Raw genomic sequence first — 19,392 nt, 5'->3', positions numbered from 1 at the left:
CCCCCCCGCCTTCATATCCCCACAGACCGGTGATCACAACGTGGGGATATTGCCTCCACGTCCTGGCGCGTACTGTTCCTCGCTATTCGGTCAGTTGAGTTCAGAACTCTCATCCTCGTGCATTCACATTTTCTCTTTTCTCCTTTGTTAAAGTGCAATATCGTGACATTTTTCCCCCTCTAATATATCATAAAACGTTTATGGATGGATTATTTTCGAGAGAGCCTGATCGAATTGAATTTGACATGCACTCAATCATGTCCAGAGTTGAATGTTTTTTACTTAAATTTTACGAAATGAATTGATTGAATGAGAAGTAATGAATTTATTAAATCAGAGTTAATGAATTAATTGGATAATTAATTAATTAATGAGAGTGGAATTTTTTGATGGAAGTGAGACGTTTTGGTTGAAATAAAGTGTGAATTGGTGGAGAAAATCATTAGTTGAAGATTTTTATTGAAATTTCATGGATTTAATTGTTTTATAAATGTTTAGTTGATTAAATATTATCGAGAATGAATTTTTTGGTGAATTCTTAATCTTTCAGTGAACATAAAAAATGAATTATTAAATAAATTTCCTCAAATATAAATTCTCTCCATTTTTTACTGAAATTTCTCGAATTTAATCGACAAAATCCCGATTAATAAATTATTTAATTAACAAGATAATGGGATTTTCGGTGAATACAAGACTTTATTTCGATTAAACTAAAATCATTTCTTGTTACCGGTCTCGAGTCCCAAAGCCAAAAATCCTTCCATCTTCTCAAACGTCATACTATCCCCATAACAAGTGGTTTCAGAACAAAATATCATAAGACGTTTTTTGTAGGGAATTTCATCAGCTATAAAAACGATCTTGAGACTTTTTCTTCTAAAACCACTGGTTAACAAGTTCCCGGCAGAAAACAATGTCTTAATTTCTCGTTAAAAGTATATTTCGATACGAGTGCGTAATAGTGTTTTTTATCACACTGTCCGTAAAACGTCGTTTTGACATTTAGTGTCCGTCAAATGCCGTTTAGGGACATTGTGAAGAAAAATTATGTTCGTCACTCGGCCGAAAAATATATTTTTCATCACGCTGTGCGAAAAAGTAAGTTTTTAGGCACGCGAAGCGTCCTAAAAAAACGTCCCTTTTCCACACATTGTGATGAAAAATATCGTTCGATACTCGTGGAAAGAGTGTTTTTTGGCTCGTGGGATTATATCACTCGCCTTCGGCTCGTGTTATAAACCTCCCACGAGCCAAAATAACTATTTTCGTCACAAGGCCGAAAAAGTGGTTTTTGGCCAAGTGCTAAATGGAATTTTTCTTCACAATGTCCGTAAACGGTGTTCGACGGATGCGAAGTGTCCGTAAAACTACGTTTTACGGACAGTGTGAAGAAATAGTGCATTTCGACAACGTCTAAAAAAACTTGTCTATAAGGCGTAAAAAAACTTTTCTAGCTCATACGATTAAAAAAGTATATTTCGTAACAAGTGCAAAAAAGTGTTTTTAAAAAACATTTTTTCACGAGTTACGAACAATATTTTTCATCACAATGTGGCGGAAATTGGACTTTTAGGCACGCGGAGCGTGCCGAAAAGTTCACTTTTCGTCACAGCGTGATGAAAATTTTTTTTACAAGACTTGCCGAAAAAAACTTTTCTAGCTCATATGATTGAAAAGTTTGTCAGTCCGTGTGTCTGTTGAATAATATTTTTCATCATAACCGAAGCAAAAAAAAAAAATTTTTATCTAGATAAAACCCTCAAAAAATCCTCATAAAACTCTTTCTCATCTGAAATAGTAAAAACTGGTAGTCGAGTGTATGAAATAAACGCGCATTGTATATACAGCCCGAGTCTCCCGAGTCCGGAAGTGAGAAAGAGAGTGAACAGAGGCCCGTCAGTGGCGCAGCATCCGAAGCGGCTACCCGAACACAAAGGGAGAACGGGCAATTCAGGTTGAAGCGAGACAGGGAATATCCCCCGGTTGCCTGGCGACCAGCCAGCCATCTAGTTCGATCCCAGCCGGCCGAGGTAGCGGCCCGTGCACACCCTCAAGACCATATCCAACTGTTATTTTTTTTTTTCACTCCTACTTCTTGTGAAATTAAGAACACCATCCAGTGATTATTCATGAACAAATTTTATTGCCCACTCTGGGGGGGTGGGGGCGCAATCTAAAAGTGATCAGACTCGATGTTGGAGTCACCAGGCTGATGAGAATGACGAGATTTTGAGATACAAGAGTGGTTAATTGACTGGTTGAGTTTTATACAGTGAAAAAATAAGGCATCATGTTTCAGTGCATTATTCAACAGAGAAACGGCTGGATCCATCCCTCCAGTCCCGAGACCAAGGACGTATTTCCAGGTATGGGTTTTTACTCTCGTGAGGAGGAGATTAATGCTGTGGATACAGGGAAAGACGATTTCGATTCGTGTTTTCGCGTGTTCAAGGAGAGAAAGGGAGAGGCAGGAGGGGGGAATTTTAAGACGATTCGTTGAGAGAAAATTGCAGTCTATGTGGGATTAAACGTAACAATAATTAGTTTTAGTATCGGATTTTGTGGAGGATGAGGGGTTTAGGGGAAATGTCGAGAGACGTCCTGTTTAAAGACATCATTATGTTATTAATTATTTAATTATGAAGTGACGGATTTAAAATCATTTTGATGCTGGGCTGCAGGGCAAATGTTCACTTAGTATTTTTTGTAGAGGATTTTGTAGTTTTTACTCTTTTGAAAAATTAATGGAAATTAATCACAAGGCATAAATTTGAAATAAAGTTAAATTTTGCACTCCATAAAAATATCTGAACTTTCAAACTAACCGGAAATACCAGCACTTTTCATCCTATTCTGTTATCGTTAGACGAGTGCGAGGGGTTAACGTGCTACTTCCACAACGTGATTCATGTCTTCATGATTTTCTCAGAGCTATCAAGGTTAGAGTTGAGATAATGTATCCAGCTCAATGACTTTTCCCATCGATCATTTGAATTTAAATGAGCTTTATCCATTTATCACGGATTATCCATTCATGCAGTTGGAGATAATCAGAATTTTCAGATGATTTTTTCATCTCAAGCCCCGAGAATACATGAGTATGCTGAAGATAAAGCAGACTTTCGAGAATTTCCATATCAGATGAAGCTGGAGGATTCGATAAGACTCCAATTTATAGTTGGGAATATCTAATCTATTGGGGGGAATCGCAATTTGACTATTGAATCGTGAAGATATTTATGGATTGGGAGAGTTTCCTGGTTGATATGCATTACAATTATGAAGAAAAGCAATTATTATTTCTCGTTATATTATAAAAAACTAAATGGACTTCTGGTGATAAAAATTTGGTACTCGAAATTAAGGGGGACAAGAGCCATGAGGGTTAAAATAAGGGCCCCAAGGATCAGATTAAGGGTTACAAGGGTCAGTTCAAGGGTCGCAAGGGTCAGATGAAGGGGCCCAGGATTAAGGATTACAAGGGTCAGATCAAGGGTCGCAAGATTAAGGGTTTCAGGGGTCAGATCAAGGGTCGCAAGATAAAGGGCTACAAGGGTTAGATCAAGGGTCGCAAGATTAAGGGCTACAAGGGTTAGATTAAGGGTCGCAAGATTAAGGGTTACAAGGATCAGATGAAGGGTCGCAAGATTTCCTGGTTAATATGCATTACAATTATGAATAAAAGCAATTATTCTTTCTCATTATATTATAAAAAAACTAAATGGACTTCTGGTGATAAAAATTTGGTACTCGAAATTAAGGGTGACAAGAGCCATGAGGGTTCAAATAAGGGCCCCAAGGATCAGATTAAGGGTTACAAGGGTCAGTTCAAGGGTCGCAAGGGTCAGATGAAGGGGCCCAGGATTAAGGGTTACAAGGGTCAGATCAAGGGTCGCAAGATTAAGGGCTACAAGGGTTAGATCAAGGGTCGCAAGATTAAGGGCTACAAGGGTTAGATTAAGGGTCGCAAGATTAAGGGTTACAAGGATCAGATGAAGGGTCGCAAGATTTCCTGGTTAATATGCATTACAATTATGAATAAAAGCAATTATTCTTTCTCATTATATTATAAAAAAACTAAATGGACTTCTGGTGATAAAAATTTGGTACTCGAAATTAAGGGTGACAAGAGCCATGAGGGTTAAAATAAGGGCCCCAAGGGTCAGATTAAGGGTTACAAGGGTCAGATCAAGGGTCGCAAGGGTCAGATGAAGGGGCCCAGGATTAAGGGTTACAAGGGTCAGATCAAGGGTCGTAAGATTAAGGGTTTCAAGGGTCAGATCAAGGGTCGCAAGATTAAGGGCTACAAGGGTTAGATCAAGGGTCGCAAGATTAAGGGCTACAAGGGTTAGATTAAGGGTCGCAAGATTAAGGGTTACAAGGGTCAGATGAAGGGTCGCAAGATTTCCTGGTTAATATGCATTACAATTATGAATAAAAGCAATTATTCTTTCTCATTATATTATAAAAAAACTAAATGGACTTCTGGTGATAAAAATTGGGTACTTGAAATTAAGACTCCGAAATTAAGGGTCACAAGAGTCATGAGGGTTAAAATAAGGGCACCAAGAGTCAGATTAAGGGTTACAAGGGTCAGACTAAGGGTCCAAATAAGAGACATGGGGAAACCAGGGTCAAAATAAGAGTCACGAGGGTTATAATGAGGGCCAGGTTAAGGGTTCAAATAAAGGTCATGGGGGTCAAAAACTAAGGGTCTCAAGGGTTAGGTTAAGGGCCGCAAGGGTCAGAGTAAGGGTCCAAATAAGAGACATGGGGCTCAAAAAAAGGGTCAAAATAAGAGTCACAAGGATTATAATGAGGGTCAAATTAAAGGTTCAAATAAAGGTCATGGGGGTCAGAAACTAAGGACCACAAGGGTTAGATTAAGGGCTACAAGGGTCAGAATGAGGATCATGGGTGTCATATGGGGGTTGGCGAGCGGAACGAGCAGGAGGCGTAACCCCCTAGTTTAATTATGAAAATTCACTGATTGAAAAAATATTCCTCTCCCGGATATCTTTAAAAAACAATTTTTATTTAGAACAGAAAAATCAGAATTTTCAGATGATTTTTTCATCTCAAGACCCCGAGAAGATTTTAAAATGTCCTGAAGAAACTAGACTTTCGAGCATTTCCATATCAGATGAAGCTGGAGGATTCGATAAGACTCCAATTTATAGTCGGCAATATCTAATCTCTTGGGGGAAATCGCAATTTGACTATTGAATCGTGCAGATATTTATGGATTGGGTAAATTTCCTCGTGGATGTGCAGTGCGTTGATTACACTGATGAATAAAAGCAATTATTCTTTTTAATTATGAAAATTCAGTGATTAAAAAAATATTTCTCTCTCAGATATCATCAACTGAGAATTTTTATTTCATTGAAGTATCGATTTTGCGAAATTGTAAGAAGAAAATATGAATTTTCAAACGATTCTTCAATCCCAATCCCCAAGAATATTTTATAATTATTAATAGAAAATAATCATTCATTTCAATTCAAAAAATTCATTCATTAAAAAAAATTTTATCGAATGATCTAAGAAAAACAATTGGTTCTGCCAAAAAAATTATATGCTCCCCTGAAGAGATTTTCTGTCATGTTGAATTAATTTGCTTGTAGACAAAAAATAAAGTTTCCACCAAAAGATGATAATTTTCGTAGTAGTAATTGTTCTCGTGAGACATTTATATTGAATTTTCGTGAAAGATATTAAACTTCCTTCTATCAAGTTGATTAATTTCCCTCAAGTAAATCCACTCCACTCCATCAAATATTCTCACCTGGAACGTATAGTTTTTCGCCAGAGCTAATTTTTTCTCTCAGTGTGAAACAGAAAAAAAAATCCATTAATAAGAGCTCCCATGATGCCACCTAATTGCTAATTAAAAACGTCTGAAAACTGAAATTCAATCCAATTTACCAAATCCATATTTATTCTCCAATACCCCTATCCCCAAACGAATGGAAGGAATTAGTAACGGCACTATTTGCTCATGCAAAGCCTGAAATAATGAATCCAGATGCGAAAATTCTCTGGAAATTGGATTCCACCGTATATTGTTTAATCGACATTGACGTCGGGCCAAAAAGCCGATATCCAGAGGCGTTTGTCTACAATGAATTTATTGTAAAATAGTACGCCCGCATATAGCGACCTGTGACCTCGGCAAATAACCGGTTTATTCCCCCCTTTTACATCCACCATTCAATCCTCTTTTTACTACTGTTTCATTGTTACGAGTTCGAATTGACGGTGATAAAACACGTATTCTCCATTATTTTCCACCCAAACATCATCAAAATTTGGCATGCGAAATAAAAAAAAATGAATGAAAGTGAAAATAATTTTTTTTTTAATAAAATGAAAATGGAAGAATGAAAATAAACGTATACTGTCGAAAATTTTCGTCTTCATTTTCCAAATCAACTCCTGGAAAATCAGGAAAATTCAGGGAAAAATTGAAAATTTATGTCATTTTGTTTTTGAATATTCATGTTCAGAACCAAAATGACATTGTATTCTCCATTATTTTCCACCCAGACATCATCAAAATTTTGGATCCGAAATAAAAAAAAATGAATGAAAGTGAAAATAATTTTTTTTTTAATAAAATGAAAATGGAAGAATGAAAATAAATGTATACTGTCGAAAATTTTCGTCTGAATTTTCCAAATCAACTCCCGGAAATTGAGAAAAATTAATCAACTCCCGGAAAATCAGGGAAATTCAGGGAAAAAGTGAAAATTTATGTCATTTTGTTTTTGAATATTCATGTTCAGAACCAAAATGACATTGTATTCTCCATTATTTTCCACCCAGACATCATCAAAATTTGGCATGCGAAATAAAAAAAAATGAATGAAAATGAAAATAATTTTGTTTTTAATGAAATGAAAATGGAAGAATGAAAATAAACGTATACTGTTAAAAATTTTCGTCTTAATTTTCCAAATCAACTCCCGGAAATTGAGATAAATTAATCAACTCCCGGAAAATCAGGAAAATTCAGGGAAAAATTGAAAATTTATGTAATTGTTTCTGAATAATGTCCCATTGAAAATTCAATCAATTCGTGAAATTTTCGTTTCACTCCCACTAAACACTCATGAATTTCCTCGAATTCTGCAAAAACTTGAAATTTTATAACCATTTGTCCCCTAAATGGAATTCAATGTCACTTTCATAAGAATTATTACAATACTTTCCATGAAATTTCAAAAAATTTCCAACAGTGTATATCATTTATCGTTTTATATTATTTCTTTCAATTGAATTATATTTCTTCTTCAATCAATTGTGTTGGATTTCTCGTAAAAATTCTTGTATAAATCAAATGAAAGAATGATGCTATGTATATTATCTTGAAACATCGATAAAACGGTATTGGAAAAACTTTTTTCATGCATAATTGAATGAATTTGAAATATCATATTTGAAGAAATCGTCGGAAAATCCACTTTCAGGGGAATTTTCGAAAAATTCGAAATTTGCAAAAATCATCATAAAAATCAAACCAACGGATATAGCTGTCGTGATGCTCTTCTAACTCCGACAGGGTGGCATTGAAACAAATATTTTGAGCTATGATTGAATCAATTTGAAGCATGATATCATATAATATAATTTTTGAAAATTATTCTATAAATCAAAACAACGATTATTACTATCGCCTTCATCATCGAACTCGATCAAAGAAACATCGAAACAATTCTTTAAGCCATCATTCACTGAATTCAGAACATTTTCTCTGAGTTATTGTGGGACCACCGATTAAAAAAAAATCAAAAATTCTCAAAATTAATACATGAATTAAGTTTCAATTAATGTCGATGAATAAGACTCAAAAATACCCACACTTGAACGAGAACCCATTAAATTCCACTGATTCATTACCTACCATTAGCATACGTAATGGATTGATATACCACAAAAAATTCAAAACTTCAAATCAATCGATTAAAAACCTTCCAGTCGTCGGCAAAAAATGTTCTGGGAGTTGAAAAAAATCGAATTGACTCCCGAGTAGGTCCTGATTGATGTTGCTGTCCCCCTCCCGTGGCCAATGATTATTCCGACAGGAAGGAAGCCGATGGAGAAGCTGCTGCATATCAATCCCCCTGGCATTCGCGCTTCTTCATCTCTTCTCATCCACGCCACGGCTCATTGTGCATTATTTAGGTGCGCCCAGAGCTCCAATTACCCGTCCCCTCTCTCCTCTAGTGTTTCATTGTATCACCAGTCGCCTCGAGTCATGCGACATCCATCGATCGATGAATTCTTTCTATTCGTCTCGTTTTCACTGACAATACCGATTGTAATTGCTTCACTACATCGTATTTTTTTATTTTTCCGCGAGAATTGTTCCGTAATTCTCTGAATTGTTGAGTATTCTGGGTGGCTTGGATGAACAATAACATTGGAATATAATTTTTACTGCAATTTTTGTTTCAATTCAAGAGATGAAGTCAGTACGAAGAAAATGACAAAAATTCAATTATCGATAACTCGAGATTGGCTGAGTGGAATTTAATAAATTTAACGCCATTTTGAAGGTTTTTTCATTAGTTTTGAAATGAGATGTAATACACCAAAATTGCTCCACTGAGCCGTGAGATATTTGATGTTGAATACAAATCAATTTTCACCCTGAAATAAACTCAATAATAAAGTGAAGTAACTTTAATCCTAAATAACTCGACACTGGCTGAGTGAAATTCGATAACTCTGATCCCATTTTGAAGATATTTTTATAAACGTTAAAATTAGTGCTGACACATCTAAATCGTATCGTTGGATCATCCGACATTTGAGATTGAAGATGGAAAAAACGTTACTTTTTCCGAATTCAGGGCGAAATCTTTCGATAATTTTGGAATCACCTGAAATCTATTGATTTCAGAAGAAAATATCGTCAGAAATTCTTGTAGAGAATTTAATTTCACAAAATGAATGTCCTTTGATATCTCCTCCTTAAGCCCCCCGCGGCCGAAGTAATTTAAAACTTCCAACACACGTCTAAAAAACCTGTTGTCTTATCGCTTCGCTACTGAACTCAATACTAAACAAAGTTATCTCACGCGATATTTCTTGCGACACTGGCACGTCGTTTGTTTACATCCTCTCCCGAGAATCATGACAAATTGCTGAAACAGTTAATTCCCCACATAAAATTTCAATCATTATGAATAAAACGCAAAGTTCATTCACCCGCATAAACTTCCCGATTTCTCTCAATCACAATTACAAACACGTAATTACCCCAATTCGATTTGTTATTGTTGATTAAAATATTTATCACAATTCAGAAAACTTTTCTGTTCTTAGTTGAAGGTCAAATTGTCTTGAGGGTCAAATGACCCTTTCTGAACCCTTTCTGACCCTTAATCCCCTCTTTGTTCAGACCCTTTTGATCCTTAATTCTAAAAATCCTCAAGGGTCATTTCACCGTCAGCCATTTGACCCGCAGCCCAAGACAAAAGAACAAAAAATGTCTTCTCATATTATTTCATGTACGGTCTTGAGGGTCCAACGACCCTTAAAATGATCGTAAGCGTCAAACGACCCTTAGGGCCCTTGAGGATGTCCTACTCTAACCCGTTTGACCCTTAAGACTGTCCTGTTCTTAATCCTAAATGTTTTTATGGATTGATAACCTGCAATTCCAAATGGTCTTAAGTGCCAGACGACCCTTCATAACGTTTGGAGTTGAGGGTCAAATCATGTTAAGGGGCAAACAAGCCTTAAAACCATTTGACCCTTGACGCTAAAGGTTTTTAAAGGTTCTTTGACCCCCAAGATCATTTGACCCTCAACTCCAAATGGTCGTAAGGGTTAAACAACCCTTGAGAACGTTTTGAGTTAAGATTCAAAAAATCTTAACGAGCAGACAACCCTTGAAGATTTGTAGGGTCAAGGGTCAAATGGCCCTTTCTGATGGCTCTGCTCTGACTCTTTCGACCCTTAAGATCATTTCACCCTAAAGGTTTGACCCTCAACTCCAAATAGTCGTAAGGGTCAAACAACCCTTGAGAACATTTCGAGTTGAAGGTCAAATCATCTTAAGAAACAAACGATCCTTGAAAACTTGTAAGATTAAGGGTCAAATGACCCTTTCTGATCTGCTCTAACCCTTTCAACCCTTAAAACCACATCACCCTTACCCCAAACGTCCTCAAGGGCCGCTGGACCCTTAAAACCCTTTGACCCTCAACTAAAAAGCAAAAGAAACCCAAAAAAAATGCTGAATAACCCCCATTCCCCCACCACCGCTCAACCAACAATCAATCTCCGTCATCTCCTTTTCGAAATCCAAGCGAAATTCAATGTTGTTCCACTCGCAATCAATGTCACGAGCCCCCCCCCCCAGCGATCTCTAAACGTCTGCACTTAACATGTGTTCAGCGACAGTAGAGAAACCCACGGGTAATTGCGGTTAATTTGCGGGATAAATCGAGGAACGTATCTCCTGCCTCAGTGAGCTCACGGCAGTCGCGTCGTTCGGTTCATCAAAAATCACGTCACCCCCAATAGGGATATAAAATAATTCAACCAATGTTCTCCAGTTGTATCGAAGATCCGTAACTCCTTACTGGGAAACTGTGTCTGTTGAAAACCCGTCGTGTTCTCTTTTACTCCAGTGAAAAACCCGTATCAGGTGGATGCCGAGGGCATTAGCTTCTCCCCGGTTCAACGGAACATTCAATTCAATTGAATTAATGAGAATTAACCATCACCGTGGTAACCCAGATATACTGGCAACAAAGTAACTGAATTTATTTCAACATTTGTTGAATCCATTCGGTTGTGATCTGACGTTTATTTTTGATTTTCCACTCACGCCTTTCAGCCAAAATACACTCACGTGATTCTGGCTAATGGACAAGAATATTGTGAATTATCCGGTTATTTCATCGTGCGTTTGCTTTCTGAATGGTTTTATAATGTAAACAAGTGGTTGATTACGTTTTCGGGGGATTTTGAGAGATATTTACGGGAATGATGATCGGAAATAGAAATTTAGCTTGAGATATTTGGGGGGGGGGGGGGAAGTAGAAAGGTATCGAGTTTCGTTGTTGAAGGGTCAAGGGTGAAATGGGAGGGATGAACGAAGTGATCGGAAGAGTCAACCCGGGAGCGAAGTGGTAAAAACGGTTCAAGTCGATTTTTACTATTGGTCAGTTTTCAATGAATCTCTCGGAATCTAAGGCAGATAGCAAAATTTTTGAGATAATCTTTTTTGTAGAGCGAATTGAGAACTACAAAAAAGGTTATGACGAAAAATTTGCTAGCTGCCTTAGATTCGGAGATATTCCTCGAAAACTCGACTTGGAGCAGGGTGTTGAATCGTTTCAAGGGTCAAAAGGAAGAGACGAGCGACGTGATGCCTCCACTTGTCTCTCCCATTAGACCCTTGGAACGTTTGACCCTTCGGATTACTCTGCTTGGCTCTCCCATTTGATCCTCAAGAATATTTGACCCTCATCCTGTCATGGGTCAACCGGGAGAGACGAACCAAGTGATCAGAAGAATTCAACTTTCTCAAGGGTCAAATGGAAGAGACAAACGGAAGGGTCGTAAGGGTCAAAAGGGAGAGTTGAGCGAAGTAATCACTCCACTGATCTCTCCCATTAAGCCCTTAATAACGTTTAATCCTTCTGATTACTCTGCTTGTCTCTCCCATTTAACCCCCAAGATTATTTGACCCTCGTACTGTCTCTCCCGTTTGATCCTTAAAGATATTTGACCCTTCTTCAATTTTTTGTAGTAACAGAGATAGAAGAAAAACCTCAATTCTACTTCAATTTCGTTGTTCAAGGGTCAAATGGGAGAGCCAGGGAGGGGTTAAAAGGGTCGAAAGGGAAGACAAATGAAGTGATCACTTCCCTCGTATCTCCCATTGGACCCTTCTGATTACTCTGCTTGTCTCTCCCGTTTGATCCTCAAGGATATTTCACCCTTCTTCATTTTTTTAAATAATAGAGATAAAAAAAATTATTCAATTCCACTCTAATTTCGTTGTTCAAAGGTCAACCGGGAGAGACAGGGAGGGATCAAAAAGGTCAAAAGGAAGAGACAAAGGAAGCGATCACTCGTCTCTCCCATTACTCTTAAGAATGTTTGACCCTCATCCTGTCTCTCCCGTTTGACCCATCATTTTTTTAAATACAAATAGAAAAAAAAATCACCCAAATTTTCCTCTACCATTTCACGTTGCCCTCATGTCACTCAAAAATAAAGAATTAAAAAACTCCAGACATTGCGCAACTGCCTCCCTCATCGATTCACCCCCCTATATTAAATATTCCTGGCTGCAATACCTCCCGACAGCCCCGAGGATTAATGCATTAAAATAAACACGACTTCTTCCTCAACTCGTTGAATTTTGTTATAAATACAAGAGAGACGGAAATGCGACGCAGTACAACGATAACGACTACGAGGCCGCGTAAAGTTGGCAAACGCCAGGCGTTTGGGTGAGAATGACGAGGTGAGACCGCTTCCACTCGTGACAGTTTCAACTGACTGTGCATTATTAAAGTAAAAGACTGATAAAAAGAAATAAGTGAGAGAGGGGGGAAAAAGTAATCAAGTGCAAGAGACTTGTGTGCATGCAACTCTGAGGATTTATTTGATTGAACTAATCAGATCTCAATCAAGAGTGATAGTAATTCAAGTTGCTCGGGGGGAAAGTTTAAATTTATAGAATGTTTAAGTTGTCATCGGCCAGGCAGGACAGGGAGGCATGGACGAAAGGTATTTTTTGTTTAATTTTTATTTAGTAAATTATTGCGCAATTTTCCACGAAAGGTGACGTGTTTAATTAATTTATTTAACGTTGATGCAATCATCTTATTAATCGTGTTTGCAGCTGTATCGGTTTTTACACAGAAAACAAATAAAATTATTACTGACTTGGAAAAAAATAGACTGCATTTTTTGTAATTAAACAAATGTCGTCGGAGAAAAGAATGAAAATAAAATGACATGATACTTTAATCTCAAGCTTCTGTTTCCTTCTCCAAGAGGGATTATCAGCTTTTCGTGAGAAAGGACAGACCTCGTAGTAGATAACATCGTGCCTACCGGAAAAAGAAAACAGAATCTCACTCATAAATGAATACACAAACCGCATGAATAAATCGGACGATTGAGATCACCGACAAACAACGAGTTTTCTGAGAATTTGAAGAGAGAAAAATTAATTACGGATGATTGAATAGAACTGTGCGAAGTAACGGTGAATCATCGGTCTAGGTTTGTGTGCAAGAAGAAGGGAAGAAAATCAATATAAAATTTCTGGTGCGAAGGGAATAGTTTGGAGAATGTGCGCACGACATGTACCGCACTTCGTTTCCAATAATCCGAGACAGCCGGGGTATTAGTTGAGTGGCTGGAAAGAGGGAGTGGTTTTTTTGATGGAAAAGAAACGAGACTCAAGTTCATCGACATGTGGTCCACACGTGGCGATGGCCAAACCTCGAGATTATGAGGGAAAAGTAAAAAAATTGGTTGTAGAATATTCAGTGGCGCTTTGGCTCAGTGGTAGCGTGCTGACAAAGCGTTGCGATGGGCCAGGGTTCAAAACCCGGAGAGAACTTGTATTTTTTTCTTCGGTTGTGACTTCTGTTCGGCACGGAATAATTGGTTCGGTGATTCCATGGGTTCCAATGGAACAATTGGGACTGTTGGAACAATGGTTCCGTTGAAATAATTGGGTTCATGGTTCCATTCAGAGAATGTTGTGACTCTTGTCTGGGATGGAGTAATTGGTTCGGTGATTCCATGAGTTCCAATGGAACAATTGGGACTGTTGGAACAATGGTTTCGTCGGAACAATTGGGTTCATCATACTTCCATCAGTTCCACCATGCAATCACATCACACAAGGACAAAATCCAACTGCGAAAATCACGATCCATCGACGCAAAAGCCGACGTCTTGCAAGCCTTTCTTCGTTGAAGGCTCACGTCAATCCAACCTGTCTTTCCAAGTTCGAACGCATATACCGAAAATACTGCGTACTAGAATGAACAAACGAAACTCACATTGATCGACACGTGGTCCACACGTGGCGATGGCCAAACCTCGAGATGATGAGGGAGAAGTAAAAAATTGGTTGTGGAATATTCAGTGGTGCTTTGGCTCAGTGGTAACGTGCTGGCAAAGCGTTGCGATGGGCGAGGGTTCAAAACCCGGAGAGAACTTGTATTTTTTTCTTCGATTGTGACGATTGTTGGGGATGGAATAATTGGTTCGATGGTTCCATAAGTTCCAATGGAACAATTGGGACTGTTGGAACAATGGTTTCGTTGGAACAATTGTGTGAGTTGGAATGATGGTTCCATTGGAATAATTGTGTTCATCATACAATCACATCACACAACGACAAAACCCAACTGCGAAAATCACGATGAATCGACGCAAAAGCTGAAGCCTACAAACCTTTCTTCGTTGCAGGCTCACATCAATCCACCCTTTCTCGACGCACTTTCCAAGTTCAAACGCAACCTCGAAAATACTGCGTACTCAAATCAATCTAGAACCCCCTAGCTCCAGCCGACACAAAATCCCAATTACTCTAAAAATACTTCTCAATCCCCTCCAAGAGCACTTCACCGAACGAAAAAAAATAATGAATGGGTTTCATGCATCTCAACACGACCATCATCATCATCTGAAAAAATATCCCGATATTATTTTAATAATCACAAGGCTCCAGAAGAAATTACAACTCCTCAGAATGAAACGCCAGAAAAAAGGGAGAAAATAATGCCCAAAGGATGACACATTTTTCGTTGTTCCTTTATTCCCGTTGAATGTGGTGGGCGGTTGAATGAATGTGCAGTTACCCAGAACAAGGGGGGGGAGGCGAGGGAGAAGGGAGAGGGTTGTATCATGCACGAGTGAAATAAAGGGGTAAACAAAGAGGCACCAAAAATGAGTGATTTTCACGTGGGACACAGGGCGAAGTAACGAGCAATCTGTTATCCTCAACATGGCTTTTTATTTTTCATCCTAAAAATGAGACCCTGTAGCATGTCCTCACTACCTCCCGTATATTTTATCGCGTGTCTTGTGGCCCCCCCTTGGGTATTCTTTTCAACATTATGGCTCTCCATTCTGTACATTGTTTTTTTTTAGGGCGCAATATTTACCTCGGCTCAGTTACATCCGACGCACATATGTGCATTAAAAGAGGGAGAGTAGAAGTAAAAACAAGCCTCGCACTGGCCATTATCGATTAGCTGTGTCTCGGCACATCGGGAGAGAAATTAGGGGGATGGGGCAATATGGAACGTGTGGGGGAGTTATAATAGGGGTTTCTAAATGAAGTTTCTGATATTTAACTGATGATTGTTGGCGGTTTATAAGCGATTGATTGAATTTTTTTATTTTTACTGGAAATTTTATGTTTACGATGTTGGACCCTGGTGACCCTTGCGGCCCTTGCGGTAAAAAATATCATTAACTCTTTGCTACATTCAATAAAAAGACGAAGAAACGTTATATCAAGGGGATTTTGTGCGCACAATGTTTGACCCTTGCGGCCCTTGCGCTGAGAAATGTCGTTACCTACTTGCAATATCAAATAAATAACTAAAAAAAACGATATAGATATAATAGGGGTTTCTAAATTAAATTTCTGATATTTAGCTGATTATTGTTGACGGTTTATAAGGGATTGATTGAATTTTTTTATTTTTACTGGAAATTTTATGTTTACGATGTTGGACCCTGGTGACCCTTGCGGCCCTTGCGGTAAAAAATATCATTAACTCTTTGCTACATTCAATAAAAAGACGAAGAAACGTTATATCAAGGGGATTTTGTGCGCACAATGTTTGACCCTTGCGGCCCTTGCGCTGAGAAATGTCGTTACCTACTTGCAATATCAAATAAATAACTAAAAAAAACGATATAGATATAATAGGGGTTTCTAAATTAAATTTCTGATATTTAGCTGATTATTGTTGACGGTTTATAAGGGATTGATTGAATTTTTTTATTTTTACTGGAAATTTTATGTTTACGATGTTGGACCCTGGTGACCCTTGCGGCCCTTGCGGTAAAAAATATCATTAACTCTTTGCTACATTCAATAAAAAGACGAAGAAACGTTATATCAAGGGGATTTTGTGCGCAGAATGTTTGACCCTTGCGGCCCTTACGCTGAGAAATGTCGTTACCTACTTGCAATATCAAATAAATAACCAAAAAAAAACAATATAGGTATAATCGGGGTTTCTAAATTACGTTTCTGATATTTAGCTGATTATTGTTGACGGTTTATAAGGGATTGATTGAATTTTTTTATTTTTACTGGAAATTTTATGTTTACGATGTTGGACCCTGGTGACCCTTGCGGCCCTTGCGGTAAAAAATATCATTAACTCTTTGCTACATTCAATAAAAAGACGAAGAAACGTTATATCAAGGGGATTTTGTGCGCACAATATTTGACCCTTGCGGCCCTTGCGCTGAGAAATGTCGTTACCTACTTGCAACATCAAATAAAAAACCAAAAGAACGTCAGACTTAAAAATTCCATCTCCCCAAACTGTTACCCTCGTGACCTTATTGACGTTTTAAACAAAACATCATCCCCCTCTTCTCCCATTTGACCCTTCCGCCCTATAACCCCGAAAAAAAAACAATTTTCCGAATTGAAACCATCAGCCAAAGTCTCTCCAGGTATTCTCGTCTACATGTAATTGTTGGAACAGCCCGAAAATGAGAGGAGTTTTATAAATAGCCCACGGAAAGACCCCACGCCTTCTCATAAACCAGCTTCTTCTTCAAGAAAGCCACGTAAAAGTTATATTTTCCCTCGATGAGAGCAAAAAAAAAAAGCTCCAACTCGGGTACTTTATTCTCCTCGCAAAGCGAGAAAAACCGTCCAAATGACATGTTTTTTCCCCTCACTTTTTTTTTATCATTCACCGGCTGACGGCCATTATTATTCCTTTCGCTAGCCGGAAGTTGGTTGTTCTGTTCTGTTCTCTGCAGAATGCAGCGGTGCAGATTCGATTATAGCCTCCCCCCCTTGTCACGAGTCACTGGGAATAAAGTATGCAATTTTTTTTTTTTTCGTCATTTCGCAGATATAAGGCTGCAATTGAACGAGCAGCTGAGATGTCTCGACGTGAGAATGGAGTCCCAGGTGGCACTGGTAGCAGAACTGCAGGACTTCTTCCGCCGAAGAGCGGAACTAGAGTTAGATTACAGTAAATCGTTGGATAAAATGGCGAGGAGTATTCAATTAAGGCATAAGGAGCAGAAACAGAAGTGAGTAAAGATAGCGATGAACGAAGTGGGTTTCGTTCAGGGGTTGGTTGTGGAGGAATATCACGGAATATAAGGGAGACGAAGGAATTTTTGTGAGAATCCTGAAGAAGAATCTCTAGGAGATATTCCTCGAGAACCCAGCAGAGGGCATTTTTTTAAATAAATGAGTACAGTAATTGTTCCTAATAAATTAGCAATTGGCTTCCAAATGATTCTCTTTTTTGAATGTCACAGTACTATCATCAATTGAAATGTCATGAAAATTTTTTGGATTACAGTAGACTCTCGTTATAGTCGCATTCGTTATAGTCGCATTTCCCCTCATATCGATTTTTTCGAGCTCGAGCGCTTCCCCCACTCCGTACCACCTCCGAGGTGTGGATTTAAATGCCCCTGTGTTTTCTCGGAATGGGCTTTGTTTTGCATTTCTAAGAAATTCGGGAAATAAAATTTAGGAAAAATGAATTTGCGAGAGAGAAATTCAGTTCACTCTTGACTGTCACGAAGAGAGGGTCTTTGCAGTGGTGCATAATCCTGCTTTTTATTTGAATGAAGTGAATAAATTTTGGAGTGTATTGAACAATGCGATGTTATTAATATTTCTATTCATTTCATTAATTTACTAAAAGTGTTCAACGCAATTCATTTTGTTAATTTAATAAAAGTGTTTAATGAAAATAATTTTTATATTTAATAAAAATGTTCAATGCAAATTGAAGAGAAAAATAATTGGAGTAAAATTTATTTTCTTATCGCTCCCGATTCCCGGAATTTAGGCTTACCGTGAGCGCCTGGTGGGGGAAGAGAAATACAGTCCCATTCTCAGAATCGGCTGCCCCTACAGCCCCGTGAGTGCGACTATAACGAGAGTCTACTGTACTTCGTTCTGTCAAATAATTCAGTGTCCGCATTGCTCCACTTAAACCTAACAAGATCACCTTTTACACCCCCAGGAGGGAGCAGTGGCCCTTATTCTCGAGTTACGCTTGCTGGCAGCAGCTAGTGAATGAGACTAAATCCCTGAGCCGAGACCACGCTGCCCTATCCGAGGTGTACAGTACCCACCTCGTGGGACGTCTCAATCAAGTTATGGAGGACGTGCAGCGTATCTACCGTCGCTGTCGTGAAATAGGTTACGAGACACACGAAGAAATTCTCAGGGTGCTTCACGAATTGCACACGACAATGAAGACTTATCAGGCTTATCAGGGGGAGTCGAGACAGGCGGAGACTAAACTCCGAGTTGCTGAGCAACAGAGGAGTAAGCTCGAGGTGACAAATGCACCGCCTGAGAAACTAGCTAGGAGTAAAAAATACAAGCTCATCGAGAAGGAAGTGAACAAGGTTTGCATTTGAGAATAAATTTCAACCCTAGTTTGGTGCACCATATGAGAACTTGCGACTTTGGTCACCACCGCAGGGAATCGCTGCCGTGTTATTTAGCCCCGAGAGCGTTGCCGAATTCACTCTACACTGCCCGGGCGCGTTTAGCGAGACTTCGGCAACGTCGCACGACGGGCAATTTCATTTAACGTGGGAAAAAATTGCCCGTCTGTTAGAAATCATTTTTTCTCTTCAGGAATTGTGGATATAAATAATTTTTAAAAATATTATAATTTTCTAGACACTTGAATTGACGCATTCCAATTTTTTAGGATTTTTCCGCTCAGCCAGTCAATGCTAAGAAAAAAAAATCGACCTTCTGCGGCGTTTCCCTCCTACGGTGACCAAACTAGGGTTAACGAAATGATAAACTGGGATAAGTCAAAAATGGAATTGTTTCAGGAGAGTTGAAAAATTTGAGCACGTTTCGGAGAACTTTCGATTCAAGCCAGGAATAGCAATATTCATAAACTCATAATTACCGTTAAATTTTGAAGTTATCAATTAGTTAACATCACTCTTAAAATTTTAATTACGAGATCAATCATTATGATTGATTTTATGTGATTCATCATATTGAAGAAATATAATGTGCAAAAGCCATAGAACATTTTCCGAAAAAATTGCACTTATCCTAGTTTACCACTTCCCTACAGAAATATGGGGGGGGGGCATGTCTATTACTCAGGAAAAATGATAAAGGGCCAAATA

At 38.4% G+C, this 19,392-nt stretch overlaps 1 protein-coding gene across 4 annotated transcripts in view; it reads left to right on the top strand.

The window, feature by feature from the left end:
• The window catches only part of LOC107048736 (SLIT-ROBO Rho GTPase-activating protein 1), a 56,629-nt gene that overhangs the window by 11,085 nt on the left and 26,152 nt on the right, over positions 1-19,392 (top strand). The window contains exons 1-4 of one of the 4 annotated variants that reach the window (XM_015272085.1): positions 10,505-10,749; positions 12,411-12,765; positions 17,115-17,298; positions 18,252-18,642. In XM_015272085.1, coding sequence (XP_015127571.1) covers positions 12,717-12,765; positions 17,115-17,298; positions 18,252-18,642 — 624 coding nt within the window. In that variant the 5' untranslated portion in view covers positions 10,505-10,749; positions 12,411-12,716. Of the gene's footprint in view, positions 1-10,504; positions 10,775-11,087; positions 11,154-12,410; positions 12,766-17,114; positions 17,299-18,251; positions 18,643-19,392 lie in introns of those variants that run through there. The other 3 variants (XM_015272084.1, XM_015272086.1, XM_015272083.1) reach the window with 3 other exon arrangements.

The sequence above is a fragment of the Diachasma alloeum genome, unplaced genomic scaffold (genome assembly GCF_001412515.2).
Source record: "Diachasma alloeum isolate Michigan unplaced genomic scaffold, Dall2.0 Dall_scaffold_00196, whole genome shotgun sequence".
Taxonomy (NCBI): domain Eukaryota; kingdom Metazoa; phylum Arthropoda; class Insecta; order Hymenoptera; family Braconidae; genus Diachasma; species Diachasma alloeum.
Note: the sequence above shows the minus strand (reverse complement) of the source record. Positions and strands in the feature narration are given on the sequence as shown.